Source organism: Pinus tabuliformis, chromosome 2_2 (genome assembly GCF_031772625.1).
Source record: "Pinus tabuliformis cultivar Carrire ecotype Pingquan chromosome 2_2, CPIR1, whole genome shotgun sequence".
NCBI lineage: Eukaryota > Viridiplantae > Streptophyta > Pinopsida > Pinales > Pinaceae > Pinus > Pinus tabuliformis.
Window position 1 is genome coordinate 1,028,096,453 of NC_142300.1, and position 12,225 is coordinate 1,028,108,677.

The 12,225-nt window shown below is 34.1% G+C and overlaps 1 protein-coding gene across 1 annotated transcript; it reads right to left on the reverse strand.

The window, feature by feature from the left end:
* Positions 1-10,148: 10,148 nt before the first annotated feature.
* On the reverse strand, positions 10,149-11,085 carry LOC149196846 (36.4 kDa proline-rich protein-like). Its single transcript, XM_089403799.1, has one exon. It carries the CDS (start codon positions 10,836-10,838, stop codon positions 10,410-10,412), a length of 429 nt encoding a protein of 142 aa, XP_089259925.1. The 5' UTR covers positions 10,839-11,085; the 3' UTR covers positions 10,149-10,409.
* Between the last annotated feature and the right edge of the window lie 1,140 nt (positions 11,086-12,225).

Consider the following 12,225-nt stretch of genomic DNA (forward strand, 5'->3'; position numbering starts at 1 on the left):
GGTTGAAGAAAGGATCTAAGCGAAAAGGTAAATACCCTCTTATTTGTTTCAAGTGTGGAAAATTAGGTCATTATGCTGCAAAATGTCCTCATAAGCATGATAGTGATGATGAAGAAAATTCTAAAAGGATGGTATATAAAAAGAAAGGGTTCAATAAGAAGAATTTTCTCTCTAAGCAATATGAGTCTGATGAAGATGAATTTGTAATCAAAAAGAAATCAACTAACCTGTTCCCTCACTGCAAAGGAGGTAATTAAGAATCAGATGAAGAAAATGACCACGCTGGAAGCCAAGAAGTATTATTTATGGCATTCAAAAATGATGATGACTCAGGGCTAGATGGAAATGTAGATGAATTTTTAATAAGTGCCATTGAATAAAAAGAGAAATTATAGAATAAAATCACTTCTCTCAAGGTAGAAAACAAGGAAACAAAAAGAAGGGAAGATCTGTTGAAAAATAAGCTAAAAGAAAAAGAAGAAGCTTGTGAAGAACGTGAAGCCGAAATAGTATCTCTGAGTAAGGAATTGGAGCAAGATAAAAAGGGTTCAAAAAGCTCTCAAATACTTGAAACTATCCTAAAGAATGAAAAACCTCAACATGACAAATCTGGAATAGGTTTTAAAGGAGAATAATCAAGTACTAAGAATAATGCGAAAATCTATGCCAATGTACTTTCCAACAACCCAAAAGAAGAAAGATTATTTCATCAAAGGCTAATGCCAGATCCAAAGAATGAAGAGAGGGTAACTCCAAGGAAGAATGTTGATTCAAATCATGGATGTTACAAAAAATTATACAAAAAAGTATTTCATCAAAGGCCCATCTCAAATCCAAAGATGAAGTGGGAGTAACTCCAAGGAAGAATGTTGATTCAAATCATGGCTATTACAACAGGTACAAAACTATCTTTTCTAGCATTATTTTGATTGTAAAAATTTTGGTCATCAAGCTAGACATTGCATGGCTCGTAAGATTGGCACACCAAAACTGAAGGATCAAAGAAACAAACTATATGGCCCCAAAGGGCAAGGACAAATCAAGACCTACAATTCTTTTGATCCCTTGGACAAATTTGATATGATTTTCTCATTATGTAATAATAATGGACACAATGAAAAAAATTGCCCACTCAAAAGAGGAAAAGCAAGAAGTGATAATCCCAACGCAGATAAATGTGGCCTAGCTCTAGGCGCTCAAAATAATGAAAATCATTAGTTTGTGGATAGTGGGTGGTCCAAACACATGAAAATGGATGAAAAGGAAATTTGTATCATTGAACAAAAAGGAAGGAAATGTATCCTTTGGAAGTGCATCTACCAAAATTGCTGGAAAAGGAATTATGGCTCTTATTAATGGAAAAGGAAAAGCTCAAAATTCTTTGCTAGTAAATGGGCTCAAACACAACCTCCTGAATGTTAGCCAAATCTGTGATCAAGGACATAATGTTGTCTTTATCACCGAAGGCTGTGAAATAAGGAACTCTTACTCAGGGGAACTTGTGGTGAAAGGGGTTACAACACTAGACAACATCTACATTCTGAACAAAATTCAAGAAGATAAATGCTACTTAACTCAAACAGATGAAAGTTGGTTGTGTCACAAGTGACTTGGACATACAAACTTCGATAACTTGATCAATATCAGTAAGATTAAAGCAGTACACGACATTCCAAAGTTATTCAAACCAAATTAAGGAATATGTGGTCCATGTCAACATGGAAAGAAAACCAGAACCAGCCACAAGACCAAGGAGTTTTCTACATCAAAGCCTTTGGAGATCATCCATGCTGATTTATGTTGACCAACTAGAACTTCGACACTCCAAGGAGAAAGGTACTTTGCTTTATTTGTTGATGGATATACTAGAATGATGTGGATATATTTTATAAAATATAAATCCGAAGCATTTTAGTGTTTTGAGAATCTTAAAGCTCTTGTAAAAAATGAAAAGGACCCAAATATTAAGTGCCTCAAAACAGATAGAGGGGGAGAATTCACATCAAAAGAATTTAATGAATTCTGTAAAATACACGGAATTAAAAGAGAACTTTCTACTGCCAGAACACCCAAGCAAAATGGGGTAGTTGAAAGAAGAAACCAAACAGTTCAAGAAATGGCAAGAACAATGTTAATAGCCGCTAATTTGTAGGAAAAATTCTAAAGAGAAGTATTTGGGACAGCTTTCTATACCTTGAATCGAACTCAATTAAGACCAAATAATGAAAATAATCCTTATGAATTATGGAAAGGAAGACCTGCTTCAGTAAAATACTCTAATTTTTTTGGAAGCAATTGTTTCATAAAAATCAATGATGGCTCACCAGGAAAGTTTGATTCTCAGGTTGACAAAGGGATCTTCCTTGGCTTTCTACACAGAGCAAAGCCTACAAGTGCTACAATAATCAACTATGGAAAATAGTGGAAATCATTGATGTGAATAATGATGAAGACCTTCTAGAGAAAGAAATTGAAGAAGATGAAGTTGATCCTCTCATTGAAGAAGAAGAAGAAAAAAATCAAGAAATTCCCAAGGAAAAAGAACCATATCAAACTCGTTCAAAGATGAAACTTCTCCAAAAATATCACCCAGAAGAGAATATTATTGGAAATATAGATGAGGGGATGCAAACCCGAAGAATAATGACAAACACACCAAAGAAAAATGATATTGCTCTTCTATCCATGATAGAACCAGAAACATTTACTCAAGAAAGTAAGGATCCTCATTGGGTAAAAGCCATGGAAGAAGAAATGTCTAAAATGGAGAAGAATGAGACATGGGATCTGGTACCTCATCCAAAGGACACAAACATAATTGGAACCAATGGGTGTTTAAAAACAAAATGAATAAAGATGGAAAAATCATCAAAAACAAGGCAAGGCTTGTTTGTAAAGGCTACTCACAATTGACGGAATTGACTTTGAAGAAACATTTGCACCGGTAGCTTGTGTGGAAGCTATCAGGATGTTCTTGGAATTTAGTTGCTCAAAAGGATTCAAAATCTATCAAATGGACGTAAAATCAACATTTTTGAATGGGGAACTCAAGGAAGAAGTATACATGGAGCAACCAGAAGGGTTTAATATAGCAGAAGGAAACGACTTTGTTTGTAAGTTGAAAAAGGCATTTATGGGTTGAAACAAGCTCCTAGAGCTTGGTACGCAAGATTAGATCACTATCTACAACAACAAGGCTTCAAGGAGGGGCTGGCAGGATGTAATATCTACATAAAGGCAAATGAGGATAAGTTACTAGTCACACTTTTTTATGTTGATGATTTGATTTTTTCTAGTAAGAATGATGAGATGAGCCATGAGTTTTCTCAAAACATGTCAAAATAGTTCAAGATGTCAATGATAGGAGAGTTGTCTCACTTCCTTGAACTACAAGTATCTCAAACCATGACAGGCATGTTTATATCTCAAGCCAAATATCTTAAAGACATGCTTAAAAGATACGGAATGGAAGACTCTGCACCCATGAGCACACCTATGACCACAAGTTGCAAAATTGAGCAAAAATGATGACTCCCCTCCGATAGATGAAACTCATTACAGGTCAATAATTGGAGCCCTTTTGTACTTAACTGTTACGATTCCCGACATTATGCAAGCAGTAGGAATGGTGGGAAGATTTTAATCAGCTCCTAAGCAATCTCATTTGTTGGTTGTAAAAAGAATTCTCAGATACCTGAAAGGAACTCCTGATTTCGGTCTCTGGTACCCTAAGAGCTCAACTCTTAGTTTGACTGCATACACTGATGCTGATTGGGCCGGAAGTACCAATGATTGGACAAGTACTAGTGGAAATACATTCTTCCTGGGAGACTGTTTAGTATCTTGCCTCAGCAAAAAACAGACATCCATATCACTATCTACAGCTGAAGTTGAGTATATAGTTGCCACAGATTGTTGTACTCAAATACTATGGATGAAGGAAGCTCTAAAAGATGTCAACATAGGTACAAATCAGCCAATTATCATCTATTGTGGTAACACAAGTGTGATCAGCCTCAGCAAAAATCCAGTGATGCACTCAAAGACCAAACATATACCAATCAAGTATCATTTCCTTCATGAACAAATAGTTGAACAAAACATCATCTTGGAATATATCAATACTAAGGAGTAGATAGCTGATATTTTCACAAAACCTCTTCCTCGAGAAGGATTTAAATATCTTCGTCAAAATATGGGAGTTATCTCTTTAGCATCACTTAAGTTGAATAATAAAGATGTTGTAGGATAGGGGATAAGTTCGACAGGGAGAGTCCTTGTGCACTCCTTTGCCACTAATGTCAAAGTGGGAGAGAAGAAGAATATTGCCATCAATGACAAAGGGGGAGATTATTGACCTAGATTGTCATTGATGTCAATATGGAAATATTATGGATGAGTAAACAATGATGTGAAGCCAAGCAGAGCAGATCCATGAAGAAATAGGAGCAAGAAGCCAAGGATTAAAGCCATCAAGGAAGCCATCAGAAGAGGAACGCAACAGAGGTGAATTGCAGAATATTAGAGCAGAGAATATTAGAAGTCACAGGAGCTATCAAGAGAAGCATATCAGAATATTTCATCAGAAACAGGTTATCAGAATCCATCATGAATCGAAAGCATAAGAGGAATAGGTCATTGGAGGCAAAGAGGAACATATCAGAGCAGACAATATTGGAAATTTTCAGCTGTGGAGTTGTATTGGATGGCATTAAGAGATGAACGACGGAGATGAGTTTTTTGTTCTAGTGGAAAAGGAATCCAGAGGAGAGCCATGGAGTCGTCGATGGTGGAAGATCTATGGTCATCGAAAGAAAATCAATTTGGGGCGTTAACCAAGATGAAGGGAGGATTTAATGCTATAAGTGGGATTTTGGGCAGATGAAAAATGGTAAGTGGTATTTAGAGGAGAGCGCCAAGTTCCATTAAATCGGTGACATGTAGCACTCAGATGGAGAGAGAAAACCACCTTTTTCAAGTGGTTATTTCCCTTAAAAGTGGCTCACCCGAAATGCATGTAGGTCGTTGGATCTAATGCGGGATGATCGATGGAAAAAGATCAACAAACGGTTTTGGGTTGATTGGGTTATGTCAGGACCATTAGATCTGGAGAGAAGATATCTATGATGCAGCAAGCTTCCGATGGATTGTGTTGATCAGACTGAGTGTTGATCGTCGGATCTAATACAAAAGAAATCGACAATGTGGAACAAGGACCACTATTATAACACGCCCTAATGTTATATTGCATCCTTTGTGTTGGAAGAGGAAGCCATGGACTGGGAAGCTGAAGAATCAAGCGAGCGTAGATGAACGAGTGAGCGTAGAGGAAGCTAAAGCAACCGGAGGAGGGAACCCAAAAGGTCGAGCGAGCATTGAGGAAGCTTAAGGTTGAGCGAGCATTGAGGAAGCCGAAGCTCGAGCGAGCAAGGAGGAAGCCAAAGGTTAGCATATCAGGTTTATATAATAGAGAAAAAAAGTGGTGGTTGTTGGCGAACTATAAGGAAAAAAGGAAGCCGAAGTTCTGGCAGAAGTCGAAGGAACAGGAGGACAGAAGTAAGTCATAGGTCCAAAAGGGTTGGGAGCAGAGAATTACAACCAAATAGATCCAGACAATTTACATCAGAGGGTTGGAGCCCTTGAGGTCAAAACTAAAAGGATTGGTGTCCTTGGAGTTGGTGCTCTTAAATTCAAGGTTGGTGCCTCAACAAGATAGAGTTAATGTTCTGGAGTTTGGAGCCTCAGAAAGAGTCCAAGTTCATGCTTGGCAACTGATTGAAACCATATATATATAGAATACTTGATTTATTGCAGAGATCATATTAATAAAAGCATATATTCCTGTTATCTATTTCTGTGTTCCAAATATAGATGTTTTTAGCTAGTAAAAATGATAATTGAAAAGAAATACTGATTCACCCCCCCCCTCAGTATTTCCAACATCGTAGTGTGATCATGCACAACTCAGTGTTTTACAATACTTTTTTGGTAAGTGGACCCCATTTCCATAACTGAATATTGGAAGTTGGGTCATGCATTTTAACTTTCAGCTCATGTTTGTCATGATGAGTAGGTAAAAGTGGATAAATGTAGGGTGGGTTGTTGCAATTCATTAATAAGTAAGACTAACAAAATCTTCAAACCAATAATCCTATGTAATCATAAATCACACAAATACAGTTGCTTGAAACTAGAAAGAGACCAATTGAATTTAAAATGCATTCAAAATACTTTCAGAAAAAACATAATAATGTAAACCTACTTGCAAATTAAATAAAAATAAATGAGATAAAAAAATTCCCTCATAATGTCGTGGAACAATATATTTAGAGTCTGCGGACTAAAGGTAATATCCAATTTTAGGAAACTTTATTTCTAAAACCACAACCGAAGAAGCTATTATTTGAAGCAATTATTCCAACCCTAATCCTCTTTTTTTTAGATGAGGACCTTGTTTTTGCTACTAAATACTAAATAAGCTCTTAAGACCTCACTAAGAATTTATTGGTATTGAGTTATTCAAATTTTGAAGTCTTTAAGACCATATAATTTGTAATGTTGTAATCAAGTCACCAAATTCCAACTAGTTGACTTGTATTTGTGGGCTTGGTAGTAGTGTCAATGTGGATTATGTGATATCTTCTATCCCAATTTCCAGCCAAATTGTAAATGTTGGATGTTTTATATGACCATGGGTGTGACTCTAATCATAGAAATTTAACCTTTATTCCATTCACAAAACCCACATCCAAGAGAATTGTGATAATTAAAGGCACCCACTTTTTAAGAAAAGTTAAATGGATATCTTCTTAAAATATTTAAATAGCGATTTATACTTCTTAACTTATAAGGATAACATTGAAAACCTATATCATAATTTCACTACAACCCCCTCTACTTCCATTAGAAAGTTGTTTATCAATGTTTCATGTAAAAAGAATAATAAAACTACAAACTCTTGGTATGATAAGGATTGTAAAATTTCTAAAAAACTAATTAGGGATAATATTAAAAAAAAATTAATGATGACAAGATAAATATATACAAAGGAAGAAAAGGTGGTATTAGATAGAAATCCAAAACAAATAATCCACCTATTTAAATATTATCTTAAAAACTTTTGGAAAAAAAAATATAATTCATAAACAAAATAAAATAATATGATTCCATTAAAGAATCATGCCTCCCTTAAAAGCCTTTATCAATCTCCCATTGTCTTGAACACCATTTCTAATTCCAATTATAGGATGATATATTTTCTTTGGAAAACATTGAGTTTCAGTTTAAGTGGCCCACTAATGATAAAGTTAAGGATATTGAAGGTTACCAAGCTATTTTTCTTAAAATAGGAGGGGTAATCCTCATCCATCACATATGAAAGCTCTTCTATTTGATAGTCAAGCAAGGCTTCCATAAGCTTTGAGATGGAGCCTCATTATTTCTATCTTTGATAGTGGAAATAAAATCATATCCTCTAATTATATGACCATTATGACAAACCACACTTTAGCTAGGTTATATAGAATTATTTTTGGAAATAAGATTAGCATATGGATACAAATCCATGGTAAAATAGATCAAGGCTAGGCTAGGTTTAAGAGATATTATTCAACTGTGTGCCACCCTGTTACACTTAGGATCATTACAGAGGAATGTCCAAACGATAAAACTGATCTCTTTTGTTGTTTCAATGACTTTAGAATAACTTTTGACACCATTTGTGAGACAAATATATGGAAGAGGATGAAAGAGATAATGGTTCCTCTTGATTTGAGGGTTGTTATGAGAAAGCTATACAAGAATGTTACTTCCAACTTTAAGGCCATTGCGGGTTTGAAAGAAATTAAATGCAATATTGAAGTGAAGCAAGTGTGTCCCTTATCCCATACCCTTTTTCACATATACATTGATAACCTAAAGAAGTGTTTGGAGGATACAAATTGTGCTAGTCCCACATTCACTAGTATAGACAAACTCTTCTCCTTTATGTTGACGATATTGTTCTCTTAGAAATGAATTATTACAATCTTGGAAAGGAACTAATAATCCTCCAATATTTTTCTCAAAGATGGGTATGACAGTTAATACTAACAAACCTAAATCCATGATAATTAAATCCAAAAAGACCATATATGCTACTTTCATATATGATAACAACTACTTGGAGGAATTTATTTCATACAAATATGTTGGAATCAACATCCATCACAAGCTCAATTGGAATTATAGCATTTAGAAAAGGATGAATCTAGGACGGAAATCTTACTATGAGATTGAAAACATTTGTAAGTCAACAAATTTTTGGAGATGTGATAAAAAGAAACTCCTATTTTCCATCATTCATGTTATTTTATGTGGATGTGAGGTTTGGGGTCGCAGCATCTCCATATAGTCATGTAGGAATATAGAATAGATCCAAAGCAATCTATAATCTACAATCTTGAGATTAATGGAAATACTCCCTATTATATCCCCATATTGAAGCAAATATTTCATCCATTGAAAGCATGGATATGACTGGGTATCTTACGTATAAGAAGAAATTAAACAACATCGAAGCCAAAATTATTTTCTAAAATTTCTTCTAACTCTAGCCAAAAGCCCCACCTTTGACTTAAGCGGGAATGACATAAGGATACCCGATCATGGCTTGACCATTATGGGATAAAGAAGGAGATTATTTTGTATAATAAGGATAACATTAAAAATATTATTACTTCAATATTTAAAAGAAATTGTGGGCTTATAAAGATTTAGAGGAAAAATTGAAACTAAAATTTTATGAGGTGATCAACCCCAACCTTGAAAACCAAAAGTATCTCTCTATCTTGACTAATGTTAAGAAGAAAATGAATATTTCTCAAATAAGAACAAGTTCTTATGAGCTTCATAGTGAAAGTGTGCACTCGTCAATTCCCAAAACACAATGAAATGAAAGTTTGTCACCTTTACTAGAGTAAGAGAGTTGAATATGAAAAATATTTTCTCTTATATTATCCATCTTATTTTTACCTTTAATCTAATTTTCAAATATTTATCACACTATCAGCCTTGAATTTTATGTTAGAAAACTATAATGACATTAAAATGCTTCTCTTAATACCTATTAAACATAAAATTCTAAAAAATTAACATAATATTTTCTTCAAATTATTTAATAACAGTATATTTTACCTTTTTATATATTTATTATTATAAATAATATTTTTAAATTCTATTCTTAAATATTTTAATTTTTAAAGTCAGTTTATTAATATTACCTGCATTATATATTTACATAAATCAAAGTATTTATATTTTATTTTTAAAAACTCTTAAAATTAACTATAAATATAAATATTTAAATGTAAAATTATTACACTAGAAGATATAAAACTTAAATTAATTACGACGCTGGCTATGCTCTTAAATAGTGATATTTGATGTACAAACAGATATTAAATAAATGTTATAAATAAAAGTAAGCAACTTAGAACTTATAGAAGACAATAAAATAAATGACTTCATATGTTACGAAATGTAGTGATGTGAATGGGAAACTTTAATGTAATTGATATTATTGTATAGTTTAAGTGGTTTAATGAAAACGAATATGCATTTATCTGCAAGAGCTTGTATTTGTATTTATTTAGAAAATCTGTCTGTCTAAAGTTGATCTTTATCATACAAACTTATTTTATAAATTAATTTGGTATACTTCAAAAGAAGATAAAAGCGAATCTTTATCTACAAATAAGAAAATCTCATCTCATGTCTTCATATAGGTTAATCTTTATGCTATAAAATATTTTAATTTTATAGATCAATTTGATATATTTAAAAAAAAACATGAAAAGCAAAGTGAATCCTTGTCTACGAAGCAGACAATCTCATAGAACAATTTGATATATAACTTAACGACGAACTTAAAAATCATAATAATAATAAATAATCTGGATGAACACGTTTAAATTGATACCAGTCGTTCTCGGCAACCGAATAGATATACATCTATTAAATATGTAACCTTAATCATTGTGCGCAGTCGACCTTAGGAGAATAAGAGTTCAAAGAAGATATGAGGTTGATTCAATATTTAATTAATACAGCAACTGCGCACATATTGTCATGTAAATACTGTAAGCTGATATTTTAAGCTGCAATAGATCTGTTCTAGGAAACCGAAACAATTCAATAATCTTATTTGATTTAAAAAGGCACAAAACCTCGAATGACCGAGACAAAATAAAATATATGCAGACATCCTGCCAAGATTCAGGTGCTCATTGATGTCATACAGTATTTCATCCGCCATCCACAATCAAATGTCGAGATTCTAAAAGCAGACCTAATTCAACAAAACCTAAAGAAGTGGATTTATTTACGAATAAAATATTCGACTGAGCGATACCAGCGCATAAACTGTCTCACTAATTGAGAGGTGGGCATTTGAACCCGGGGGGAGGAGTAGTGCCGCACTGAACAAAAAGCTCCAGAGCCAGCGGGAGGATGATATTGAGGTTCAGTAGCTTGAGGCGAATAGTTGTACAGAAGCACAGCGCTGCCTCCAGCTCCAAAACGCCTTGTATCAGTGGGCAGCACTGGTTGACAGTAGGGTCTCCAAGGCCTACGTGGACCAAACCCCCCAACAAATCAACGCAGGCTCCCAGTTTCAGTGCATCTATAGGGCAGCTGCCACCTCCATTGCCACCAGGGCTGCTTCCTCCTGGGCCACTGGGAGTTCTTGGACTGTGACCATTTGAGGGATTACAGTTATAGCTGCCGCATCCCATCACAGGGGACACACTAGTTGCTATAGCAACCATAAACACAAAAACAAAATCTACCACCTTTGCCATCTTGAATTGAATCAGCTGCTGCTTCTGCTTCTTCTAGTTTTCTGATAACCAAGAAGATCAAAATCTATCACAGAAGGGAAAGAGAGAAAGAACCGAAATAACAACAAAGGAAGAAGGGTGGAGTTGTAGGGTTTAGCATTGGGGAGCTGAATTATATATTTGTGTCACGGACCCATACCCTTAATTCAAAATATATTATTATTGTGCTATCTATCATCCTTGTCATTGTGGAAAAATTTCAAGTTCTCCACATGACACCCACACTGGAAAAAATAGATGTAGTTATTTATAGCTTAATGAACAACTCGGATGTCGGACTTCCATGTGATCCTGAATCTCGTCCGTGACTACCAACTTTGAGGCCATGCGTCTAGGGAGTTGGGTAGTGCTTGGATTCTTCTGATTCCACTTCTTGAAAGTCGCAACTGCATTTGAAAAATTTCAAAAGTTCTGACTGTTTCTTCCATTAAATCGAACCCACAGGTTTATAGAAACCACGTTCATGGCATTAATACAACTTATGAGATCCTGATAACAGCGGGTCACCCACGGACATAGCAGTTTTAGAAAACTATTGGCATAGCATTACTATAATTTATTATACTTTTATCGTACAGTTCAATCTTTTTGTATAGGATAACTGGTTAATTAATATTTTTCTTCGATTTCCCCCTCAATCCAATCTTATTAAAATTGGAGATTCTTCATATTTGTCATCATCAATCCAATCTTATTGAAATTGGAGATTCTTCAACATCTAAAATCTCATCTACATTCAGATTATGCAATCTTGCAATCTCTACATGTGAATCAATTTCCACCGTATTTTCCTCGAAAATCTTCAGATTCGACTTTTTCATTTTATCTTCTACTTTCTCAATAGTGGACAAAGTGGGATAATAATTTGAATTTTATGAAAACAGAAACATTTTTCACTATATTTTCGTTAAAAATCCTAAAAACCATCAGTGTCAACTTTTCATTTATTCTATACTTCTCCATAGAGGACTAACTGATAATAATTTGAATTTTTCACTATATTTTAGTTAAAAATCCTAAAAACCATAAGTGTCAACTTTTCATTTATTCTATACTTCTCCATAGAGGACTAACTGATAATAACTTGAATTTTTATCTAACAGAAATAACTTCCATGATATTTTCCTTAAAAGTCGTCAGTTTCAACTCATGATTAATTTTAGACTTCTCCATGGTAGAGTAAATGTGATAGTCATTATCAAGGAAAAAGAAGTCAGTTTCAACTCTTGATTAATTTTAGGCTTTTCCATGGCAGAGTAAATGTGATAATAATTATCAAAGGAAAAATAATTTCTCCTCACATATATATATATACTTTCTTTTCCTTTACCACTTTTCACTCATCCAT